The 27,013-nt window shown below is 42.8% G+C and overlaps 1 protein-coding gene across 1 annotated transcript in view; it reads right to left on the bottom strand.

The window, feature by feature from the left end:
- Positions 1 to 21,363, bottom strand: part of KLHL14 (kelch like family member 14) — a 108,656-nt gene extending 87,293 nt beyond the window's left edge. The window contains exon 1 of the mRNA XM_055559418.1: positions 20,423 to 21,363. Coding sequence (XP_055415393.1) covers positions 20,423 to 21,363 — 941 coding nt within the window. The remainder of the gene's footprint in view (positions 1 to 20,422) is intronic.
- Between the last annotated feature and the right edge of the window lie 5,650 nt (positions 21,364 to 27,013).

The following is a 27,013-nucleotide window of genomic DNA, read 5'->3' as shown; positions in this document are numbered from 1 at the left end:
CTCTCAGAGATTCCAATTTCATGATCCACTGTGGCACCAGAATTGGTGTTTTTTTTAAAAATCTTAAGCATTCTGTATGATTCTAATATGCAACCAGTATTGAGAATCATGGTTCTAGCAATTACATTTATGAATCATGGGCTTCATGGGTTGCTTTTCTCTAATACATGTTAAGATATAGTGATATCTAATGATTAAAATAAATTAAAAAATGATTTCTCACGTACCCTCTGAAATGTCTCACATCCTACCAGGGGCAGGCAAACTGTAGTTGAGAACATACCATAATAAACAGAAGAAATTAGGACTTTAAAATCTGAACTTCTGAAAAACTAGTCACATTCCAACTCAGCTACTTCTTATATGTTTGACCATGAGAAGCTCGATATATTTAATGACTGGAGTTTTGCATGTTATAATTGTAATGAACCATCTTCCCATCCATTTACTTCTTACTCCTGCCCCTGTAGCACACTAGTGAATTCTTCCTCAAATCTTCACTGATACATACTGATCTCAGAATGTCACCATTATTTTTCCTAACAATTAAAATAAATTAAAAAATGGTTTCTTATGTGCCATTTGAAATGTTTCACATCCTACCAGAGGCAGGTAAACCATAGTTGAGGACACATTGTAATAAACAGAAGAAACCAGAACCGCATCCTCTGACAGGCAGGGTGGGGTAGTTTGCTAATGTTTTTGCCACTTTTCTCCGGATACTAAAGCTGTAGACTGGTTCATGGTGGCAGAGGCAGGTATGACAAAAGTGTCTTAAGGTCTTCATCTGAATCCATGAATAGTAAGTCTCCCCAAGGCTTAGTTCATAAGCCAGATGGGTTTATCTTTATACCGTACACAGCATTTCACACTGTACTCCTGGACCTTGGCATCATGAGGGACATCGGCTTTCACCCAACTTCATATTTAACACTCAGCATTTTCCCCCCTTCTCCCCCACCTCCCACCCCCAGATTAAAGTTTCCTTTAGTAACTAGAAACAGGTGAATATCTTCTTTGCTTGATTACCTATATAATCCCTATCTCTAATACCAAGTATTTAGTGACTTTCTTCTAAAGAGCATGAATTGCAATGGGAATAGCATCTCATTAATCCTCCCCATTCCTGGGTGGAAGTTTCGTGGCAAGTATGACCTCTGAGACTAATCTGTCTGCCTCCAAGTGAGTGGTGGGGATCTCCCTGCTCACTATCACAGATGCCACCAACACGTTGGGAGGGACACCAGTGTTTGTATAACAGGAGAAAATTCTTCTTCTTGCCAAAGAGAGATGTGGTTCTGTGCAACCTGTCACCAAGGAGAGATTCAAGCTCTTAGTGACAAAGGCAGATAAAGCATCCTTCTCATGCCAGGGACAGACACGTAAGTAATGCCTATGTCTAAACCTCTAATGGAGCTTCCCAAGTGGCACTAATGGTAAACAATCCACCTGCCCATGTAGGTTAGACATAAGAGATGAGGGTTCGATCCCTGGGTTGGGAAGATTCCCCGGAGGAGGGCACAACAACCCACTCCAGTATTCTGACCTGGAGAATTCTATGGACAGTGGAGCCTGGTGGGCTATAGTCCATGGGGTAGGACATGACTGAAGGGACTTAGCATGCAAACCCCTGCTGCTGCTGCTAAGTGGCTTCAGTAGTGTCTGACTCTGTACAACCCCATAGACGGCAGCCCACCAGGCTCCCCCGTCCCTGGGATTCTCCAGGCAAGAACACTGGAGTGGGTTGCCATTTCCTTCTCCAATGTATGAAAGTGAAAAGTGAAAGTGAAGTCGCTCAGTTGTGTCCGATTCTTCGAGACCCCAAGAACTATACCCCACCAGGCTCCTCCGTGCATGGGATTTTCCAGGCAAGAGTACTGGAGTGGGGTGCCATTGCCTTCTCCATGCAAACTCCTGATAAAGGCCAATTATTAGACTATGCTGCCTCTTGAAAGCCAATCTCATTATTGAGACTTCTCTCCCTCTTTTCCATCTGGTTGCCATTTTGAAGAGAAAAGAATGACTTCCTTTTCTTCTAAGAGTTCTTTCTTGGAAGAGTTCTTTCAAGAAAAAGTACAGAAAGACCCAAAATCAGAGAATGACGTTGAAAATAAAAGTTCAGGATGTTACAAATCTCCCACTGAAGTCATTTGTATCTGACTGTCAAAGACCTAACAGTAAAGATGAATATTTTAACAAAATCATGTTTCTCCAAACAGAAGTTCAATCATTTAGGATAAGAGGACAACGGCCTGATCCCACATCAAGGGTCTAGAGACTGATTTTATCCATTCCTCTGACTCCAGGGAGAGACTTCTTGTGGGGAAAGTAGGAGGCTCATTCTGAGAACGGGAGCCAGCCTCCTGCCAGGCAGGCTGTTTCCGGTTGGAAAGTCACTGCAGGAGTGGTCATGCAGGGAGACGGGGAGAAAAGTTAGTTAGTAACTGAATATATTACTCCAGGCTTCTCTTGGAATATTCACGGCAACAAAGAGGTATCCCTCTTGGAGATAAGAGATTCGCAGCTGACATCTTTCACATGGGCTCAGAATTTATTTTTAGAGGAACAATAGTGTTATGAAATCATCCTGGGGTTAAGAGAAATGAAGAAGGTTATCCTTACTTCAGGGTAGATAAGCAGCAAGGGACAGAGGCAGGCCTGGGGGCTGGGTGCTGTGGAGACAATGAGGTGTGGCTTGTGGGAACCAGCTTAGGGACACCCTGCTGTGGTGGGTGAAATAGGAATTTCTTATCCTTCTCTTCTTTTCCTCTCCCTCCCTGTAGGGAGCCAGTTCTTTCTGTTCTTTGCTGCTTCACCGCGCCTGGAGGGGCTAAATGCTAAAGAAAACCCTAGATCAAGGGCCCGGTGGGGTCTAAGAGGTCTTCCAAAGGCCCCAGAGGCAAGCGCATGCGCAGAAGCCTCCTCTTCGATCCCCGGATCAGCCAATCCCCCACAGTATCCTTCTCAATCATCAGATCTCTGATTGGCAGAAGCAAATTATTCTGGGAAAAGTCACCACATTCCTGAAGCTGCATTGTGGACTCGATACTGTGTGGCTTTAAATTATTCTGAAAATTCTCTAGAGCACCAAAGTACCCAAATTTTATCACCAGGAAACAAATCCCATAGAGTCAGGTCATTCCAATAACTTGCCCTATGACTTATATCCTTTTTACTCATGTCAGTGAATCAGATTTCTTTTAACGCAACAAATTTTCCTTAACTTTATCTTCCAGTAAATGACGACCCTATTTTCTCCCATTGTCTATGGAGCAAACAGGAAAACAGAAGTGTCTGTTTGGTTGCCCGATTTTCACATGAAAGCACGCTAAGTTGCTTCATTCGTGTCTAACTCTTTGATACCCCATGGACTGTAGCCTGCCAGGCTCCTCTGTCCTTGGAAAATTTTCAGGCAAGAATATTGGAGTGGGTTGCCATGCCTTCCTCCAGGGGATCGTCACGATCTGGGAATCAAACCCGTGTCTCTTAGGTCTCCTGCATGGGCAGGCAGGTTCTTTACCACTAGTGCCAGCTGGGAAGCCAACCACTGGTACCAAAACAGCCTGGGGTGTTGCTGAAAATGCAGATTCCTCAGTCCACACTCCAGATCAATTTAGAATCTCCGGAGTAGGACTGGGGAAGACTTGTGTTAGAACAAAGTTCTATGGTTGGTTCTTCAAAGAACTATTGATTTAGGCATGATTTTTTGGGGTGGAGGAAAGCAGGCCTACATTTTCTTTCTCTTTTAGGTTTGTCTTATTGAAAGATCTATCTATCTATCTATCTAACTATCTGACTTGGATAATTGCTCAGCTGCCTAGATAATTTTACCTGTACAGATCTAGTTGAAAAGTAACATTTCAATTAGTTTCTTGAACCTGTTTTATAAGTCCTTCTGTCCTATTCTTGACCCCTGTTATGGACTGAATGGTGTTGTCTGCAAGTTTATATGTTGAAGCCCTAACTCAGTATGATCATGTTTGGTGATGAGGCTTTTAGGAGATAGTTACAGGTAAATGAGGTCATAAGGGTAGGGCCCTTGTCCAATAGAACTGGTGTCTTATGAGAGAGCTTCCCAGGTGGTGCAGTTGGTAAAGTCTCTGCCTGCCAATGCAGGAGACACATGAGATGCAGGTTTGATCCCTGAGTTGGGAAGATCCCCTGGAAGAAGAAATGGCAACCTGCTCCAGTATACTTGCCTGGAAAGTTCCATGGACAGAGGAGCCTGGCGGGTTACGGTCCATGGGGAAGAAGAGGAAGAGACCCCAGAGCTTCCCTTCCCCCTCTCCTCCTCCCACCCCCCAGCTCTACACACACAGGAAAGACGACGTGAGCAGACACTGAGAAAGCGACTGTCTGCACACCAGGAAGAGAGCCTTCACCTGCATCAGGCCCTGCCGGACCTTAATCTTGGATTTCCAGCCTCTAGAACTGTGAGAAAACAATTTTCAATTGTTTAAGTTCCCTGGTCCCTGTTATTCTGCTATGACAGCTCAAGCGAACTAATGCAGTCCTCATTAACACAACTTCTTGGAGGAAGGATCTTCCAATTTCACCACACAAGAGCTACACTTTGTAGCAGCCTACCACCCGCACACCGTGTGGGGAATTTGGAATATGGGATAACACTCCTCATCTCCTCCTCTGCTTGGTGCTCAGCTACTTACGTGCATGCATGCTAAAACGCTTCAGTCACGTTGGACCATATGGACTGTAGCCTGCCAGGCTCCTCTGTCCATGGGATTTTCCAGGCAAGAATACTGGAGTGGGTTGCCATGCCCTCCTCCAGGGGATCCTCCCAACGTCTCTTAATTCTTCTGCATTGTCAGGTAGGTTCTTTACCAGTAGAGCCACCTGGGAAGCCCATGCGGTAAATATTAATAGTTAACCATGTTCCACAGAGAAGGCAGTGGCACCCCACTCCAGTACTCTTGCCTGGAAAATCCTATGGACGGAGGAGCCTGGTAGGCTGCAGTCCATGGGGTCGCTAAGAGTCGGACACGACTAAGCGGCTTCACTTTCACTTTTCACTTTCATACATTGGAGAAGGAAATGGCAACCCACTCCAGTGTTCTTGCCTGGAGAATCCCGGGGACAGGGGAGCCTGGTGGGCTTCCGTCTATGGGGTCCCACAGAGTTGGACATGACTGAAATGACTTAGCAGAACCATGTTCCAATGAACAAGAGCAGCTAGGAGGGATAATAACAGATACAGAGAGTGGGGAGCCATGATTCCCATCACCGTTTGTGGCACTCTAATTAATGTATATAAAGCCATAGACAAATTTCTTTGTGCTTTCAGAAATTTTAAATGTTTCTCATGCTCTCAGATTCTAAAGTTTCCTTGCTGTAAAAAACAAAAAAAATGGGAAGGATTCTCCAGAAAAATCTTTCTCAGGTGAGATCATGCTTTCTAGGTCAAAAAGACTGTTGTGTCTGGAACCTGAGCTCTCAGTTTGATGAGGCTGCTGCGAAGCTTGAGGGGCTCTTTCCTATACAGGGGGTGCCCCTTTCTTGGAATGGGTTTTTACTTGCTGCTGGTTTTGTTGGCTGCTTCCTAACTCTGGAGCAATCACAAATCTTCAGTTTATGTGAGTGCAACAAAGTGCTGTTTATTTCAGTTTTCCTTTGTCTGCTTTCTCTTTCTAAAATTTTGAGTATAAGAATGTCTGGGTGACAGCTGAAATTTGCCAGGTTTCTCAGGGTTCTGAAGGGCTTCCCTAGGGCTCAGTCAGTAGAGAATCTGCCTAAATGCAGAAGACCTGGGTTCAATCCCTAGGTTGGAAAGATCCCCTGGAGAAGGGAATGGCAACCCACTCCAATATTCTTGCTTCAGAAATTCCATGGACAAAGGAGCCTGATGGGCAATAGTCCATGGGGTCTCAAGAGTTGGACATGCATGACCTAGCAACTAAAGCACCGCCACCACTCAGGGTTCTGAAGTGACTACTTTGAATTAGGTATCTACTCTATACTTCTGCCGAGGAAAGGACGTGTCTGCCTTCTTGATACACAAAGTGACTAATTTAGGTGATGCTCTGCATTCCTGAGATCTGTTGGTAGTGCTACTAAAAACTATAAAGTTGTAAGTTTGATAACACTTCGTCCCTTTGAATAACTAGATAAGATATCTATGTTAATATTTCTACTGCTTTGCACTCAGATCTATGACGGTGGTCTGGAGTCTCTTTGTTGTGTAGTAGTCATGTAAATCTTTTAACAGAAAGCAAGAAGTTGATTGTTCGAAGAGATTGATAATCAAAATAGAAACTGTTCCATCCAGAAGCATAAACATGAAGCTTAGGAAACAATTTGCTGAACATTCCGCCATATCCATACACTCAAAGCAAGAGTTAGTGAAGTAACCTATGGGAATTGCCTGGTGGTCCAGTGCTTAGGGATCCACTCTTCCATTGTTGTGGGCCTGGGTCTGATCCCTGATCAAGGAACTAAGATCCCATATGCCTCCAGGCATGGCCAAAAATTAAATGAATGATTTTTTTTTAAAAAAAGAGTGAAGTAACCTAACCTACCAGAGTAGCAAAAGTAATTTCTTGTTAAGAGCAGTAGATATTTTTTGTCCCTAAAGAAAACTGCAAGGACACTGTAGCAAAGGAAGATAAAACAGGACAAGTTATTCTCCTGATAAACTTAGCTTTTCCATGTCAGAAACTGCCTTGGTGATATGAGGAGGTAAGCCTGAAGGTGTATGTCAGCCATGACTGAGGATTCTGGACTCTGCTGTTTCCTGCTGATCCCCACAAGGAACACTTCTGAATCCCCTTTCAAATGAAAGCATCTGTTTTTCAAAGGTTTTTTTTTTTTTTTTTTTTTTAATTTCTCCTTCTTCTGCAGCAGTTCTAATGAATTATCACTGTCTTGGCAGTCGAAGAATTTTACCTCATTTCCTTAAAATACTTATTGTATAAACACAGTTTGAATAAAAATTCTCATCTGCCTTTTAGATAATGTAAATTAATACTTGAGTAATAAACGTTTTTTCTTTGAATAAAAGATTTGCTACACCAAGGAATCTTCCTACACTTGAGGAATATAATGCCTGAATCAACACAAAGCCAAAATAATCACATGAAGAAGAAAACAAACAGCACCAAAGTCAACCACAGACACTGTCCTCTGCCACACTAAACACCCAGAATTTTACACACTAGACATATGTGCTACATAAAAGTACTCGTAGAATTTTCCACTGTACATCTGCATGCATTTGTTTTAATTTTTGTCAAATAGGACACCCAATTCCTGCAGAAGGTGGCCCCAGCTTGACCAAGGAACCATAAGAAGCCCTCCTAAAAAGGTCAAAAAGACTTCATCAACTCAGTAAGAAAAAGAAAATAGCGCAACTAGAAAGTGGCCAAAGGAGTTGATAAACCTTTTTTTCCAAAAAATATACAAGTGGCCTATAAGCACATGAAAAGATGCTCAACATCATTAGCCATTGCTGCTGCTGCTGCTAAGTCACTTCAGTCGTGTCTGACTCTGTGCGACCCCAGAGACGGCAGCCCACCAGGCTCCCCCGTCCCTGGGATTCTCCAGGCAAGAACACTGGAGTGGGTTGCCATTTCCTTCTCCAATGCAGGAAAGTGAAAAGTGAAAGTGAAGTCGCTCAGTCGTGTCCGACTCCTAGCGACCCCATGGACTGCAGCCTACCAGGCCCCTCCGTCCATGGGATTTTCCAGGCAAGAGTACTGGAGTGGGGTGCCATTGCCTTCTCCGCATTAGCCATTAAGGAAATGCAAATCACAGTGAGATAGCACTTCACATCAATCAGGACAGCTATAGTCAAAAAGACGGGTGTTAAGTGTGGGTGGGGATGTGGAGAAATTGGAACTGTAGTGAAAAATGGTGCGGCTGCTTTGGAAAATAATCTGATGGTTCCTCTTGTTCAGTGTTAATTGTGATACAATATGACCCTGCAATTCCACTCCTAGGTATATATATCTAAGAGAAATGAGAAACATATGGTCACATAGAAACTTACACATAAATGCTCACAGCAGCATTATTCACAGTAGCAAAAAATGGAAACAAATCAAATGTCCATCCACTAATGGATCAAGTGTGGTTTATCTATACAATGGAATACTATTTAACCATAAAAAGGAATGAAGTATTGTTACATGCTACAGCATAGATAGACTTTGAAGACATGCTACATGAGAGAAGCCAGCACCAAACACCACATGTTGCATGATTCCATTTGTTTGAAATGTTCAGAATAAGAAAATCTATGGATTTATGGAGACAGAAAGTAGATAACTGGTTGCCTAGGGCTGCAAAAGGCAGGGCCAAGTCGGGGCTGATTGCTAATAGGTCTTTAGGGCTTCCTTTGGTGGCTCAGCTGCTAAAGAATCTGCCTGCAATGTGGGAGACCTGAGTTCAATCCCTGGGTTGGGAAGATCCCCTGAAGAAGGAAAAGGCTACCTACTCCAGTATTCTGGCCTGGAGAATTCCATGGACTGTATAGTCCATGGGGTTGCAAAGAGTCAGACAGGACTGATCGACTTTCATGGGGTCTTTTAGGGAAGGAGTGATTAAAAAATGTTCTAGGTGAAAGGCTTGTCTTTGTTTTTAACCTTAGTACCCCTGAACTTGGTGATGGACAGGGAGGCCTGGCGTGCTGCGATTCATGGGGTCACAAAGAGTCGGACACGACTGAGCTGTGTCAGTTCATGAACTGAACTGAACCCCTGAACTTGCAGTTAGTCTCAGAAGTGAAGGTGGTCTTGGGGAATCCAGGACACACAAAAATAAATAAATAAATAATAAAATTAATTGTGGTGATGACTGTCAACACCACAAATATACTAAAAATCATTGAATTGTACACTTTTTAAAATGGGTGAGTTGTGCTGGATGTAAATTACATCTCAGAAAAGCTGTTCAACCTGAATCCACAAAGGCTTTTCTAACTTTTTTCCGTTGCTGACATGGATATATCAAAAGGATGGACCAGACTCAGGACGGGCCTCAGCTCTGCAGTCTACTCAGAGGTGGATAAAACAAACACTGTCAAGCTAAACCTCATCACTGTGAGAGCAGCACTTGGAACTCAGGCTGTGAGAATCCGGTTCTAGAATAAACATCCTGTATGGAGTTAGGAGTCCTAACGAGTGAACAGAAGGGCAAATTGATATAAACAGAATTATGTCTATAAAAATAAAAGCTATCAACAATTATGCATTGTCTGTCAGGGACTATGTCAAGTTCAGTACATGTTTTCACCCAACATTCAGGATTGCCCTGAGGAGGTGGGTATCATTACTGACATTTCAGAGATAAGCAATCTGAAAACAAGTTAAGTCAACTGCCCAAGGAGAGCCAGCTTATATGTGGTCAAGGTGGGATTTAACCTGAATCTGTCTGACTTTTAGGTCTTAATTACTATGCAATAGAACTGTTTAAGATATTTGCACTATAGCATAACATTTTAATCTGTATCTCCTATTATGTCATATTCTCTTTCTCTCCATACACGTATCTCCTAGCTTTACTCTGTAGTCCGTGTCTACGGATGTCATTTTGGAGAGAACCCTTGTGAAAACCTTAAGACAGGGAGTTTATAGGAATTGCCACTGACAGTAGCGATACTGTTGTCATAGTAACCAATCCACCAAACTGGTCCCTGCAAGGAGCCGCACACTTCTCTATAAGGCACCAATACTGGCTGAACTCCCTCACAGTATCAAGGACCCTCTGTTTATGCATATGGGGTAGAAAGTGCTGAGGTCCTGGTGTGCATCTTAAAGCATGAAAGTTCTTTCTTCTAAGTTTCGCTCTCTGACTCAGACATTTTCCATTCCCTCTTCTAATCCTTTCCATTTACTCAGGATGTTCCAGGGACGCTGGTTCTGAGGGGTGTGAAAAATCAGGGCCAGTCAGTATCCACAGCTTTGTTCTAAGCAGGAGTTACAAATATGACTACTTTCTGTTTGGTGAAAAAGGCACACTCCCAACCCAGTAATTCTTCACTCAGTGCTGACTCTGAATCTTTGTCCCTGCCCCAAACCTACACACAAGACCCTTAGCTGATTAAAAAATAAGAAACAACAAAACCTCTCAGGAGCCACTGTACAGAAAATTTCAAGTTGACGGCCGACGGTGCACACTATGTCGGGGGGCTATGCACACAAGACATCCACACGCATGCAACCATCTGCATTTTTCAACAATGCCCCTACATTTTCAATAACTCTTTTCTTCTCTAACCTGGGTCTTTCTCTCTTCCTTTTCCTCTCCATTTCACTGGCCTCGCCTGTCTTCAGAGGCACCTGAAGGCACATAAGGCAGGGAAGTGAAACTGACTGTAATTCTTCAGTTCACTTCCCTGCAGCCTCCAGTGAGCCAGTCTCCATACGGTGGCCCAGCTGAGCTTGGAGGAAGCCCGGGTCCCCACGTAGGTGCAACCCACCAGCCCGCTGGCAGGCGCCCTGGGAGAAGAGAGCCAGTAAGGGACACCAGAGGCCCTGCGAGCCGCAGAAAACCAAGCTTTACATCGAATATATAAGATTAAAAAGAAGAGGGCCTCTCCTCTGTGAAAGAAAGAATAGGAGACTCTTGTAGTATCTAAAAAGGCCATCATTTTCCCTTTGAGAAATTAAACATAAATTGCTGGGAGCAATCAGAAATTCTGATTTCCCCATTTTCTTCTGATGCCCTTGTGATCACCTTCGGATCCCTCCAACTTCACTCTTAAGTCCTTACAAGTCTATTTCTGTGCTATCAGTGAAATCACAAATCTGTTCAAGAGTGTTCTTGATGGGCAAAAATGTATTCAGGTAAATCTGCTTAGTGTATCTTTTAAAATTAAAAATCAATTACAAATAGCACTTTCTGTTCATAAGTTTGTTGTTTCTTTTTTCCATGTTCTCAGCTGATCCTTACCAAAACCCTGGGAATCTGAACTATATAATTCTTAACCCATTTTACTCAGCTAAAGTGGAGCCAAGATACACACTTAGGTTTATGAATTCAAAGGTGGCAGTGTTTCCAGTATACTGCTGTTCATTTAGTCAGTTCAAACATAAAAGCCATGTATACCTGTGGCGGATTCATTTTGATATTTGGCAAAACTAATACAGTTATGAAAAGTTTAAAAATAAAATAAAATTAAAAAAAATAAAATAAAAAAAAAAACAAAAAACAAACATAAAAGCCTGCTGATTTTTTCATATGGGATTCATCCATGTAGTGGTTAATCCTTAGCACGGCTGACAACTTCCTCTATGATTTTGACAACACTTCTTCCATAGTCTCTAGCCACTCATTCGTTTTTCCAGCTCCTGGAAGGTACCAAAAACTCTTTGCTGCCTAGTATTCTCTCAGGTTGTAACTCCCCGCTTCCAGATCCTGCCTTCCTCCAGACCCATTACCCTGGCCATCTCAATTCTCAAAGCTCATCTTTCTTTCTCTTTTTTGGAATGTAATTTCTTTACAATATTGTATTGTTTCAACTGTACAATGAAGCGCATCAGCTACATGTATACACATATCCCCTCCTTTCCAATCTCCCATCCCACTCATCTAGGTCATCACAGAGCACCGAGCTGAGCTCCCTGTGTTATACAGCAGCTTCCCACTAGCTATCTGTTTTGTACATGCGGTGGTAGTGGTATAGTTGCTTAGTCGTGTCCAACTCTTGTGAACTCGTGGGCGGTAGCCCGCCAGGCTCCTCTGTCCATGGGATTTCGCAGGCAAGAATACTGGAGTGGGTTGCCATTTCCTTCTCCATTTTACACGTGGTAGAGTATATATGTTAACGCTACTCTCCCAATTTGTCCTAGCCTCCCCTTCCCTCCCTGCGTCCACATATCCATTCTTTACATCTGCATCTCTATTCCTACTCTGGAAATAGGTTCATCTTAAACTTCTGTAGAGGAAGAATTCTTTGGCCACTGTAACAAGGTTACAGTACCTTGTTATACCAGCTCTCAGAACATAGCACTTTTCTAATCTATAGCATGTATTATCAGTGTGATTAACTTGTATCATTGTTTACTCTTTTTTCTTATATGCAAACTACATGAAGTCATGACTGCGTCCATGTTCTTTACCCTATATCTCAGAGCATAGCAGACTTTGGTGTGTTATACCTGTTTGACACAAGTTTGGGGGCTATTCCACAACAGAGGTTCTTGTTAGCAGTCAATTCGATGCATCACCCCAAATTCCCACCGTGTGCATGGCACAGTCATTGGCTTAGTTTAGAAAAGCTATCCAAGGTCATGGAAGTCCCCCTGATTCTCAGGACTGCTACCAGCACCAATTATAGTGGGAATTAAGATTCATGATGGAGAAGGAAATGGCAGCCCACTCCAGTGTTCTTGCCTGGAAAATCCCAGGGACAGGGGAGCCTGATGGGCTGCTGTCTATGGGGTCACATAGAGTCGGACATGACTGAAGCGACTTAGCAGCAGCAGCAAGATTCATGAAGAACACACTCAGATTTTCTTCTCCTCCTGTTGGCATAACCTTGAAACCCACACTTCTGAAAGTACTACATTATCTAGCAAAGAACAAAGAGTTATTTATAAACATTTTAACTAGATTACAAATATATAATTATTGAACTGGATCAAGTTATAGGAGTGAAGGTTCCATGACTGACCATTGTCTTCTTGCTGAATTTTTTTTCTTTTGAGGAATGAGGTTATTTTCCCTTTTAGTGGAACACTGTAATTCTTTAAATTATATGTTCACTATGTAGTGACTTAAATGCTTCTTAATTTGTGCTTATGAGTCCAACAAATATTGAATGTGTCCACTCTCCAAACTTTAGAATTTTCTTGCTTATCCTCCCTTACTATTAGTTCTCTTTTTGTTTCTTTTTTAGATGGTTTATTTCTTAATACTTTCTTTGATTTACTGTATTTCCATGTACTTTTGTTACTGCTGTTTTTTTTCTTTTACTTTCCTATGATTTATTTTTTTTCTTTTACTTTCCTATGATTTATTTTCTTTCTATCACAAATATTTGCTATTTCCATTCCCCAACTACTGTAGGTTTTCTCTAGTACCTTTCTGCTTTACTTCTAATGTTGCAAATAGTTCTAACATGATTGTCATTCACATTTGTGAATAAATAAGCCCTTTTGATATTTACAGCAAAATAGACATATTTACTATATACTACAACTGAAAGTCCTTCCTCTGGTTAACTTACTCTCCTGTCCATATCAAAATAGTGGTTATTTGGTATTTTATTAAAGAGAAATCATCATTAGTAATCCATGCATCATGAGTTACCTTGGATGTTAATGGAAAGGACACAGCACTGAATATATTTTCTGGAATTCTAAATGAATGAAAGAAGGCACAAACACTATGGTGTAACAATTCTTAAGATGATTTTTTTTTTAATTGTCAAGGATTTTTTTGTTTTAATTATTTTTTTATTGAAGGATAATTGATTTACTTGAAACAAAATGTAAACAGAATAAAATCTCAATTAGCATAATCTTATTTTTTGTTAATGAAACATACAGGTATTTTTATAATTTGGGCTTCTACCTGTTGTATTTATCAACTGTAAATATTATCAACATGTGCTTTCTATTGTTTTCACAGAAACAAAGCTGATAGTTCTCCAGGACTCCAGTGCACACAGAGGAGGAAAATCTCTTGGTTCCAATTCCAGCTTCAAGGCTTTGTTTCGGTTTGTTTTATTTTCACAATTAGTTTTCATAGTTAAACTGTAAAGTTCTTTGTTTTTTTTTTTTTAGATTTTTTTGGATGTGGACCATTTTAAAGTCTTTATTCAATTTGTTACAATACTGCTTCTGCTTTTTTTATGGTTTGGTTCCTTGGTCATGAGGCATGTGGGATCTTAGTGCCCTGACCAGGGATCGAACCTGCATCCCCTGCCTTGGAAGGCGAACTTTTAACTATCAGACCCCTAGGGAAATCACTTTTATCAATTTATTTAAAATATATCAGCTCACCTTACTTTTAGAGTCAATAATCATAGCACTAAATCTCAGCAAACTCATTATTTAGCCCCTTAGTCTCAGAACTAGTTAATTGAGTATGTAGACCAGTAGGAAAGAATCTGAGTTTTCTACTCTCTTCCTCTCACTTGGTGGTTTGAAGATGAGTTAGAAAATTGCAAGTTTTAATCACTTCTGTGCTGTGGTAAAACAAAGATGTGGAGGTGTTGATTGGAGTTTCCTTTTCCTAGAAGTCATATGTACAATATTCACTCATATTCATTACAATATTCACTCAAGAGGCTATACTTCAAAGGATGACAATTACTTCAACTCACCATTATTCAGATAATTGGACAACTTACTTATTTTCTCTGAGCCTCAATTGTCTAACGTTTTAAAAGACTGAAAGGACTAGAAAGAATGTAAGTAATATATTAAGCACACTCATGCTCAACTAGTCAGTGCTCAACTAGTGATAGGTATCATTATTAAACAGCCGTTGTGTGCAGGTGTGTGTGTGTGAGCATCTTTAAAATCATCTCCACTTTTATCTTCTGTTGGCTTTGTCAATTCATATGAAACTGAAACAAATCCTAAGTGTCTACCCACAATTATGTTTAAGACCGATACCAATTCATATTGAACTCGTATTTTGGGGTCAAGGCTGATCTAGTTGGGAGATAAACACATAAGCCAAACCCACACCAGCACACGTGCTCTGCTAGGGGTTACCCACCTTGGAGAAGGCAAAGAGGTTCTATAGACATACTCAGTCCAGCTGATTCACTTAGAAATCAGAAGTCCTGACAACAGTGCCCTTTGATCACAGCAGCTGGAGATACAGGTTGACATTTATAAAAGTAATTGTTCACGTGTTCATTTATATGCCTAGATTAGTTCATTCAATATGTGCATGTCAATCTCAGAAAGCAGTGCGTTAAATGTACCTGGCTCTTCTAATTTCCTACCAGAAATCATTAAAATACCATATCAATGATATTAAAGCCTATCCTGAATAATGATCAGTCTATGTTAGCTGGGTCTATATCCAGTATGTTTGTGAAAGTGAGCAGCTCATTCACTGTTTTAATTAATCACCATTTACCTTCCTGGGATCACTGTTTAAATTTTTAAGTCTTACTATGGAAAGCTGAAATTTTAACTTGGCAGGGTAGAATAATTTAGATGTGAACTCTTTCCAAACAGAAGCAAGAAGACCAGTGGGATTCTCTCTACTAGAATAAGGATAAAGTGTTGTGTCCATTCTGTTCACTGATGCAGTCCAAGTGCCTAAAATGGGTTTTGGAAAACTATGACTCACAAAGCAAACCCAGCTTGCCTCTTGTTTTTATATAGTCCCCCCTGCCACCCCTAGAATGGTTGTTACATTTTCAAAGGGTTGAAAAGAATCAAAAGAAGAAGAATATTTCATAACATGCGAAAATCACATGAAATGTTGATGCTCACAAATGTTTTATTGTAACACAGCCATGCTCGTTTATTTATGTATTATTTTTGTGTTACTATGGCTGTTTCTGTGCTACCAAGGAAGAGTGACGTAGTTGCAATAGAGTTAATATGACCCTGAAGTCAAGTATAATTACTATTTGATCTTTAACAGAAAAAAAAAAAGCTGACCTCTAGTCCAGAGTAATATCCCTCCTTAACTTCTTTTAAAATCAGATACATTAAAATTTAACCCTTACTATATAGCACAAGGAACTCTGCTCAATATTCTGAAACAACCTAATTGAAAAAAGAACTCGAAAAAGAAGAGATACGTGTATACGTATAACTGAATCACTTTGTCATACATCTGAAACTAACACAACATTGTAAGTCAACTGTACTCCAACGTAAAATAAAAAGTTAAAAAATAAAATAAAATTTAACCCTCACAAATGTCTTTCCAAAAGAGAAGTCTTAACTTTACATATAACTCTAAGGCTAATCAGCAGATTATATGATAGGATAGAGAGGCTCACAGTAATAAGTAGAAACATCATCGATGAGAACACAGGCTCAAGAGCCACCGGCTTGGCTGACTTTGGCTCTACCACTTACTAGCTGTGCCGCTGTGGGCAAAATGCTTAACTGCCCTGTGCACCAGTTTTTCCATCTATAAAACGAGGCAAATGATGGTATCCATCCTAACTTAGGGCTATTATGAGCATTAAATAAGTTTGTGTCTGTAAAATGCTTAGAACATTATCTGGTATGAAGTAACTACTGTAACATATTTTTCACTGAATTTTTAAGGTAGAAAGTTGAGATAACTTAGAAATTAGCTAAGGTAATGAGCGAGCCCAATGTGTTCAAAATGGGGAAAAAGACAAAGGTGAGTTGAAATTTGAACATGTCCACTGTGGTCAGTAAGTACTCTGAACCAGCGCAATGCACTAATATCTACTCTAACTGCCTTTTGATTGTAGGATATAACTATTTGTCTCCCACACCTGTGACACAATTCTGTCATCAACGGTCCTGTTTGAGATAATAAACAAATTGTATTCTGAATGGCTGAGTGACTTCTGATATGAAACTCTAACTACCTAGCAAGTTCTTATCTGAGGGTACCAAATTGACATAAAGGGAAACAATGATTTAAAGGATTCATGGATACAAGATTAGTTTGCTTTGTTGAGATTTTATTCAGGTCTTAGGAAGGGAACCAATGGAAAATATTATCCTACATTTAAAGAAACACTTTCTAAGCATCAAAACCAGGAGGCAAAACTATGCCTTAAGGAATTCTAATGGCTTTTTAATCATTGCAAGTCATTTTAGCAAATAGATAATTAGTACTCCTGATGTTTAAATAGATTTTTATATCAATTTATGTGAAATCTTTAAAAAGACTGAAGAAAGTGAATTCTTTATAAAGTAAACTTTTATCTTCTATAAAATATAATCTCTTGAAAACTGTACTTCAATACAGGACTGTATATGGGACTGCAATGGCTTGTAATTAAATATTAAAAAATATAATTATTTTTACAAATGCTTTTCTGTCACAGGTGTTTTCCTGGAGGAGGTTCAATGAATTTTTGCTATGTGCAAGAGGAATCAAGATTAAAGAACATATTGGGAAAACGTAATATTTTACTCACTGAGGCTTTCTTATTTTATAATTTCCATTCCTTCAACTTTCAGTAAATGTTTATATAACTGTTACATTGTGGGAGGTGCAATGAAAATGTAAGAGATCCAGTCCAATTTGATTTACTTGGGCCAATAACTAAATTATGCATAACAACTTAAAAAATACAAATAAAAAACTTTTGGGGGTTTCTTGCACTGAACTTGCACTCTAAGTTTTTGATATTTACTTTTTAATGCACTAAATGTTGCAAGTCATGCCACTTTATTAAATCTTTGTGCTTTAGAAGCCTTTAATAATAGGTATTCTAGAAACTTTTCCAAAAATTTCTGTGTCCCATTTCTTGCAATAAAGCGAAATAAAAATAACTAAGGAATAAGATTTCAAAATATTTTAATTTTTGTTCAATCATGTCCTGTGATCTTAAATTAGTTATGTGTATATTTGAATATAAGATAATAAGTCTTATTTTTTAATATCCTCAGTGCTCAGTTCGCTAAAATAAAATAGAATCTGAGTATAAATGGTATAATAAGAAAAACTAACATCTAAGACAAAATTAAATTAATTTGCATATTTATAAAGTCTTTATGCTTGGCTTGCTTTATTTTTTAGACTTAAAAAATTCCAAATTACTCAATAATTTAAAAATTTTAAAACATATATAATTATTATATTAATATTCCTACATTCTATAGAAAACATGTACTCTTAAACAAGTAAATTCCTTTGAAGTTATTCTATTTGCTTGAATTTTGAACTTATTCCAATAGATTGGCCAGTTTTAATTTTTCAGCTCCTTCTCTGAATTTGAGGAGCTCTTTCATACTTAAGACTTTAGAAACTAAAGGTGGATAAAAAGTAGTAAATACAATGCCCTTCCATCCAATTGCCTTCAATAAAACTGATGCAATTTCAAAAATAATTGTTTAACACATTTATCCCTCTGTTAAACTACATGTAAAGCTGAGAGAACATTTTTATATTATGCTGACACTGTAATAAATGGGCTGATATCATACTATTGGTTGCAACTTACAGCATTTTTGTCTACATTAAAGCTAAGGTCTTGGTGATTATTCTTGCATTCTTTCTGTGAATTAAAATTAGAATAACGTAATTAGTCCCCCAAATTAAAATGCTACAGTTCCTAATAATGGAACAAAGTCCAAAATTATATTACTTTGAGATCAACAATAGGTTCACATAAACTGTTTTCCAGATCTGCTTTTTAAGGAAAATACAGTCTCCTTCTTATTGCGGAAGTATCAGATTCTTGCAGCATCCATGACACTTGTAAGCATTCAGTGGTCAGACGGCACTACATATCCTTCAAATGATATGGCCCAGTGAAGCTGGACTGTGTGGTCACGGAGCCAGGCAGCCTGGTATCTCAGCCATCCACCACGACAGAGCCAGAAGGCCCCAGCTGGCGTGCTGAATCCAGACTAAGGTGAGAAATGGATTTTTCATTTTGAAAGTCAACTCTTCTAACACTGAAACCTAGGACGTATTTATCAGGTAAAAGTGCATTGAGGACTTTAGGCTTATTTATTGGATCAAATGTATAATTCTCATTTCCCCCAGTTACGCTTAGGACAAGTTAAATCTTATTTTCCTTCTAGGTTTCTGAATTTACACTAGATAGTACATTTTAAAACATATGAATACATGTGTGCTCAGGACTATAACTTAATATGTAAGATATATGCTAAATTAAGTATACCTTTAAGTTGTTTAAAAGTCATAAAAGTTAAAATAACAGAATATTGATCACCAATGTTCCTTGGTGTGGTGACATTTGCCCGCCACATTAAATTTACCAACTTGATCTTTAGACAAATGGGAACTCTTACAAAATAAAAATACATTTCAAGTCCTAGTTGTCATTTGGACTTCTGTATTCACTATTCAAGCACAAGAGTTTGGATTCTTGCTTGTGTTATTGTCTTTCTTGTGTTATTTTCTGACACTACAGGTTATTAATTCATTTCTTACCAACATTAGAAAAAGCAACTTACAAGATTTCTAAGTTCAAGATTTCCCATGCCTCCCGTGGGCCTCACATGACCACCAGTGCTCCCTAAACAACAGTTGAGAATATCTTCCAGTTTCCTAAACTTCAGTTACCCAGGTCTGGTAGAAACATCATGATGGAAAAAATAAACCTTTAATTCCATAAGGGTGCAGAAAGTGGACACCATCTTCCAGACATCCTTCTGAGTGGGAAAAGGCCATGATGGATTCTTAAACCATGTACTTTCTAACACAGCACTTAGTGGATAAGACTGGGGTACTTGGCATCAGGACTCATGATGTTTTATCCTGAGAAACAGAGAAGACACTGCTTCTTTTCTAAAAAGAAAAAGCAACCCTCTGCGAGGGCTCATTAAAAAGGGTTTTAAAATTGGAGCCAATAAAACAGGATTGTCAATTCTTACAGTCTTTTTTTTTTTTTTAATCTCAGCAGCATTTTAAAAAGGCATTGTTTTTCTCTCTCCCCTTGGACAGGAAATCCCACTTTCAATACACATATGGGACACATTCCAAATAGCAACAACAACAATTCTCCAACTCCTTTGTGACTTTAGAGCAGGCGCACAGACCTAACTGCAGCTAGATTAACTACTCCTCTTCTCAGATTTCCACTGTGCTCCCCTTTGACATGGGAGCTACTAGGCAGGATTCACTCTGCCTCCTGGAAATCTCTTGCTCGGCTCTCCTTTAAAAGTGAAAAGGATAAGGTCTTCTTTTTTACAACACAGAAAAGTTTGTGTGGGTGATGCCAGAATTTCCAACAGCGACCCTAAAAGACAAAGCCTTTTAGAACTCAAACCTCCAACGGGAGCAAACCTCAAACAAACAAACAAACAAATAACTTGAGTTGTTGGAATGAATGAAAAGCTTGTCTTCTGGAGTTGTCCCCTGGCACTTCTGCTCGCCGAAGCAGGAAAGGGGTGGAGTGGGCGGGGGTACTTCTCATCACAGGAACCTTTCCTTAAGCCAAGCCTATTTTGAGAGGTAGAGGAGGACTGGGTAGGAAGACTTCTCAAGCTGTACTTCCAATGGCCCGGACCTTTGGTCCCACCTGCCTGTCAATTTCAGCCCAGGAGCCCATTTTCCTCTCTGCAGATACTGAGAACGTGGACTTTCTAGCAGTCGGGGATGCACGGAGGCCAGTTTCCCGTTGACCTTTCAGGGACTCTGAAATCAACTTTCCCCCTCACAGTCTGAATTGTTTGTTTTCGGTTGTTTTCAGCCTGCAGGAACCTCCTGTTCAGCACACCCCTCTCCCCTCTCCTCTGCCCTCTCCCCTCCCTCCGGCCTCTCGGGCTCCCCCCCCCCCCAACCCCCCACCTTTGTTGTCTCATACCTGCTGGCCAGGCTCTGCCTGCAGTGCTGCCTGAAGGGCATCAGGTGGTAGTTCATGGCGTCCAGCAGCAGCTTCTGGCAGACCGGGTCGGTGCGCATGAAATCCACCGACTGGACCCGCTCCACCAGCTCGGGGGCCGGGATGAGCGCGAAGCGGAGGCGCTTCATGAGGTCGGGCGCGTACTGCATGCGGGTCTCGCGGTCATGCTCCAGCCAGAGCACGGACATCTGGAAGAGCGCCAGCTCCGACTCCACGGGGGGCGGCAGCGAATCCAGCAGGGCGCGCATCTCCTCGAAGTTGAGCAGCAGCACATCCTCCACCAGGTACTTGTTGGCCAGCTTCTTGGTCTCCTCCAGGCCGTGTAGCGCGGCGATCTTGCACACCTGCTTGTAGTTCTGCACCGAGATCTGGTCGTTGAGGAACTGCACACAGAGCTTGGTGACCTGGGGGATGTGCAAAATCTTGCTGACCGACAGCACCTCCTCCACCGTGTCCAGGGAGAGGGTCACGTTGGCCGTGTAGAGGTACTCCAGCACCAGGCGCAGCCCGATGGACGAGCAGCCCTGGAGCACCAGGTTGTTGATGGCCCGGGGACTGGTCAGCAGCTTGTCGTCGGGGGAGGAGGATGGAGTGCCGGGGTCCTCCTGCGCTGGCGGCGGCGGCGGCTGCTGCTGCGGCGGCTGCTGCGGTGGGTCCTTGGGGGCCCCCAGGCCGTCCTGGCCGCCGACCCCTCCCCCGAGAGGGGGGTGACTGGAGAAGAGCGATCGGAAATACTGCGAGCAGGAGGCCAGCACGGCCTTGTGGCAGTGGAACTGCTGGCCCTGGGCCGTCAGGGTCACGTCGCAAAACAGCTGCTTCCTCCACAGCAGGTTGAGGCCGTGCAGCAGGTTGTCGCTGTGGCTGGGGTCGAAGGTGGAGGTCCGGTCCCCGGATCTGGACATGGCGAGCTGCCTCGGCGCACCTGGCTTTAAACCCGCCTCCGACCTGGCAGACAGGGGTGGGGGATGGGAGGAAGGTGAGCACGGTGGTGGGGGTGGGGTGGGGTGGGGTGTGATCGGGGTGGGGCAGGGTATGGAGGGGAGGGGAGGGCGAAGAACCACGGTCAGTGCTCAGCTCAGGTCTCCGGACGGACCCGACCCTAGGAGGCAAGTCTGAATGTGCTGGATCCGTGAGCGCCACTCCCCCCCGCCCCCCGGGGCCCTGTCTGGGGGTCCGGGCGCCCGCTGCTCTTCTCTCCGAGACCCCCACACTTGGTCCCTCACTTTTCCTAAAACCACCCGGGCTCGGCTCTCGGCGGCGACAGCGATGGCAGCAGCGACGGCAAAGTGGCGGCTGAGGCCGAGACACCTCGTGGGCTCGTGTCCATGCCGGGCCGGGGCGGGAAGAGGCCGGGGCGTGGGGAGCCCGGGGGGCCCCCCCAAGAGCGCAGAGGCGACCGTCGACGGAGCTTCCAGGTCACCTCGGCGCCCGCAGCTTTGCGTTTCGCAGTTGGTCCAGTTTTGGGGGGTGGGTGGGTGGGCAAGGGGGCCCGACAAGCGTGCGGGAAGGGGGGTGATCCTTAGCCCTCCAAACGCTGGGAACCCCTTCGATTATCCGCGCTGCCCCGAGAAACTCCCGGGCTAATCGTCTGCGGGAGCAGATAAAGCCCTTTCTTCTCCCGGGAAAGTGCAGCGGAGCGCGGTGAGGACCAGCTCAGTGGACTCGGCAGAGGCGGGAGCTGTCCTTATCAATTCTAGCTCATTTCCCTCACCCCGGCCCTGCCTGCTTCTCTGCTTTCGCAAACTGTTGGCTTTCCCCGTCACCACTCAGTTTTGCTGATTTTTCAGAGACGGCTTTAAACCTGGCAGGAGAATCCCTTCAGCCCCCCACCCCCGAGATCCCCCCAAACCCCCTGGCATTTTTAAGCGCGCAAGTTCGGGCGTGTGTCTCCCTTTCTCCGCCTGGGCGGCCCCGAGGAAGATGAGGAGGGAGGAAGTGGGACCACTGGGATGGATTAAGAGCCAGAGCCCGCAGGCCCGGTGGGATTCGCGTGGACGGTTCTCCCTCCCGGGCACGAGGCGCAGTGGCTTTAACTCCTGGAACTACGAGAAGTTCAAGTGTACGGGCAGGTGCTGGGGGAGGGGTGGGGGCTGTCCGATGGTGGGGGGGCGGGGTCTCTGCCTCCCACCCAGCATCGCCGCCCGAAGCCGCAGCTTCCTTCTGAGTCCCTGGGTGCAGCCCCCGGCGGGCCCCCACTCGAGCACCCCCCACTCCCCGCCCCCCCCCCACCCCCAACCCGGCCCTGGAACTACTTCTGTAAAAAGTCTGAGCTGCCCGCATCTCGGCGGAGGAGGGCAGGAGGTGGGGGAGGCGAGGCGAAGTCGATACGCCGGGTCCTTAACCTGTAATTGCACCTTCTAGGGCTGAGCAGAAAGGGCTCCTCTCTGCCCACATCCCGCCCGCGCGCCCGGGAGACCCGCCGCCGCCGCCGCCGCCCGGCTCCGAGGGATCCCGCCGGACCGGCCCCTTCCACTGCGGCTCACTCTGCCCTGCCTGGTGCCAGTCCTGGATCGCCGGCTTCCTATTTCCACCGGACTGGGCTGCTCTCCACTCACTTTATCATCCCGTTCCAGGTGGACCCTAACCTCCAGCGAGCTCCCTCTCCCAGCAGCACCCGCCCCCCACCAACGATGCGCCCCCCCAAAGCTCAGGCTCTCCGAAACACCTCCCAGAGTCTCTCCCTTGAAGTGGACCCGGTCATACCTCCCTCTCGCTCTCCCCGCTTCGTTGTCTCCCCCCCCCCACCCCCCCACCGCCACATCTTTTCCTGTTCCCCTTCCTTCTTGCTCTCCTCCTTTGCCTTTCCCCCTCATCTGCTTATTTCTTGCAATTGGAGTTTTATTCTTTATGAGCGTTTGCCACACAGCCATCCCCCCCACCCCTCTGAAAGACTCCCTCCCCGGCCCTCCCCCTCGCCAACAACCCAAAAGACAGAACAAAATACACACAAGGCAGACACAAGGCCAGAAACTTACCTGCTTTCAACCAGCTGCAAAGTCAAGGCTCACTTAAGCTCCCCCCCAAAAATCAATTGTCCTTCCTTTTTAAAGGTTTGTTCTCTCCTTGGGAGGGGGGTGGGAAACACCTTCTGGTTCCCAACTCCAGGCAGTCACTCTTTACAATTTATTTTGTCGTACATCATTTGATCACCATGAATTAGCAACAGCAAGAAAATGTAGGAGAGGGAGAAAAGAGAGAAAGAGAGAGGGAGAGAGAGAGGGAGAGAGAGGGAGAGTGAGAGAGGGAGCAGAGCTTTCTGCAAGAGAAGAAGAAGAAAAAATGTACGTGTGACAAATTATGCTACCAAGAAACAACACATCATTATCCTTGGGCCTGGGGCTCAGTGAGTCGTAACGAGAGTAATAGGAAATCCACGGTTGGGGAGAGAAACGGTCGTGCTTGGCCAGTAGAGAGAGACCATACAGGGGGATGGATGCTGGAGAGACTCGCAAAATTATGGCTCAAGGCTATTGTAAAAATTGTCGAGCGTAAATGACTGCGATTTCAAACATCTTTGGAAGAAAGAAGGGGAAAAAGCGAGCCCCCCCTCCCTCCGGCTCCCTCTCTCTCCCTCTCTCTTCTCTCTCTCTATAAAGAACCGTCAAGTTTTAGTGCGCATTGCTAATTAGTCAATTTCTCTCTGCCTTCACAGGCTGGCGACTTCGCTGCTGAGCTGAAACTGCTAATTTCTGTGACCAGCTTTTTTCTTAGCTGTGATCTGGATGAATGAGTAGCTGTCTCACAGAGATGACAAAAATAAACTCTAATCCCCCCCAAAATTTCCACTACATCTTTCTCATGCATAGATTTATGATCTTCAAGCGCTCTGTGCAATATGCAAACTTTTTGTGTCTGTAGATGAGCTGTTTGTTTCCAGATTTCTCTACATTCCTGCTTTTCCCTTTCACTCTGCTCCCCCCCCCCCACAACCCCCCTACACTGGGAAATGCAGAAACCGTCTCATCTCAAAGTCTGCCAAGATGCCACTTTATAGTATCTTGGTGTTTGGGGTTTGGGTCTGACTTGGAAGTCAGGAGTCCTTGCCTAAGAACTGAGTGGCTGAGTGTACAGCAGGGGTGGGGGAAGTAGACAGAATAGAGGACAGCTCTTCGCTTTACATTTGCTTCCCTGCATTATTCAAGCTTTATGATCTTGTTGGAAAACATATTTTCTCCATCATTTTGTCGGGTTATACAACCATCTCGGAACCTCTCTGTCAGCTCTTCAGCAGGAAGGGTTCAAAAGTCACTTTATTTTTTTAATTGGAAAATTATCCTATTGTCAGATTTGCCTTTCAATTAGGAGTCTTTGATTTGCAGGAGCTAGAATCAAGTGCTAGGAGAGCCAGCTGCAATTTCACAAATGTAACCTTTAAACTTTGGAGCTCATCTGATATATAAGGTCGATCTCAGAGAGCTCACATTTTTGACCCTGCTTAGCATGCAAAATGAACCCCAGCATGACTCTGGAATTTCAGCTGTACCAAAGATTCATGTGCATTTTGGTAGAGGACGTGTTCTCTTAGACTTATCTCATGATGTATTGCGCCCTTACATTTATAGCCCTGCATTTTGGTTGTCAATGGGGGCTGGAGGTGTCCAAGAAAGAAAGGGGAAAAAAAAGAAGAAGCAGGAAAAGGAAGGTAGGTATGCCCTTGAAGAAAATGAACATGGAAGAAAGCTGGATCTGAGTTAAATTGAGTTTTGCTGGCTATTAAATATATGAACATGATTCATTCTGACTGATATGTGCTCTGATTAGTAAACATATTAAAATACACATCAGGGTACCACTGAAATCCTGCCTTTTAACCTTCCCCTTTGATTGGTAAAAGATGAAAGACACCTGCTTAAGGGAGGGGAAAACCTGAAAATTCTTTGGTTCAGAATTCAGGAGTTTCCCACTTACAATGATCAACATTAATATGCATATGGGATATTTACTCTTAAATAGACTAGGCAGGATCCAACCCAAGCGTTTATCCCTCACAATGGTCTTTCTTTATCAATATCCTAGGTTATTTGAGAGCAAGACTACTTTATTCAATCTTGCTGAGATGCTGTGTTCTCATAGTCATATTTATAATAAAAAAGCCCAAATACATGATAAGATAATAGAAAAGGATTTTTTTTTTATTAGAGCAGGGAAAGGAAAGAACAGATTATCCAAATCTTCTGGCCTTACTATTAGTTTTTTAATTTCTCTTATTTAGTAGATCTTGAACAGGAAGACTGTGTAACTGTAATATAGTGCCTTTTGGGGGTTCTGTTTCATTAGCAGTTGAAGTTATCAAGTGTGTGAAGTGTCACCCAACTCTCAAACACTAAAAGTACAATTTTTATGGTATGCTTTTGATGTTGATCTTTTATGAGCTTCCAATGACATATTTGGAACTAAACCCAAAAGCAAATTAAGAGTATTGATCACTTAAATTATTGCCATCTTTCCATTTTATCATAAGGGAATTAGAAATTAAGGTATGTTTTCTAGACCCTGCAGTATCTTAATTTTGAATTTCTACATATATGTATATATATTTACTGGTGGGATATATTGATCACTAATTGTGATTACTAGGACTTCTGCCATTTCCAAACAATAGAAAAGTAACATTTCAAAAATTTTAACTACCTATAATTTCAATGCTTATTTAACAACTTGGGTAGAAGGGAAAGGGGTGGTTAGAGATTGCAATTCTTAAACAGCTGTTGAAGTGGTTAGGCTGCTTTCTTCTGGATTTTGAAGTTACACTATTTGAGAATGTTTTAAATTCAGAGAAAAATGACAATTATGGCTCTTTTGTAAGCAATTAAAAAAAAGAATATTGATAATAATAAAATCCATTCACAATCTGTATGTAAACTAGTGTTTCTATCGTGTACATTACACACATCCAATATCTTGCCCTGGCTTTGACTGAAATTATTGCAGAACTCACAAATGATATGACACTATTTACAATAAATCCCGTTATGAGAGATTCAATTTGCAGCAATCAGATGCTAGCTACTAAGCGATTGTAAGTATTTGAATTTTATCCTACTTCACTGTTCAACGTACAGAAATTGCATCTGTGTGTTTGATCTGTCCTGCTGAGCACTACCAGCAGCTTGCATCTCTGCCACTATTGTTTTTAAAATGGCAGGAAGGACGTGACTAGTCAAGAGCACTCAGCGGGATGGATTCCACATGGCTTAAGAGGAGCCAGAATTGTCTTACAAAAAAAATTAAATATGATCATGTAGTCATCTAATTCAAGCAGTCTTCATACTTCAACAGAATTATCAAATTTATTCATCAGTGAATCTGCATTTAAACTATGTACAGTGGAAAGATGCTGAGACTGCTGGCACTGAGCAGTCTAACGAGAGCTACCACCAGCTCTGTGCAGGCTGGTCAGCCTTTATGGTAGCAGGGACCCAGGTGACTCTGTGGTTCCTGTTGCTCAGGGTCATTTCACCTCACTGGGTGAACTCAAGTTTCTCTTCAGAGCAGCTCAAGAAGTATTTTGCTGCCTAACAGGAGGGGACATCCACATTGAAACTTTCTCTC

This window comes from Bubalus kerabau, chromosome 21 (genome assembly GCF_029407905.1).
Source record: "Bubalus kerabau isolate K-KA32 ecotype Philippines breed swamp buffalo chromosome 21, PCC_UOA_SB_1v2, whole genome shotgun sequence".
Classification (NCBI taxonomy): domain Eukaryota; kingdom Metazoa; phylum Chordata; class Mammalia; order Artiodactyla; family Bovidae; genus Bubalus; species Bubalus kerabau.
Note: the sequence above shows the minus strand (reverse complement) of the source record. Positions and strands in the feature narration are given on the sequence as shown.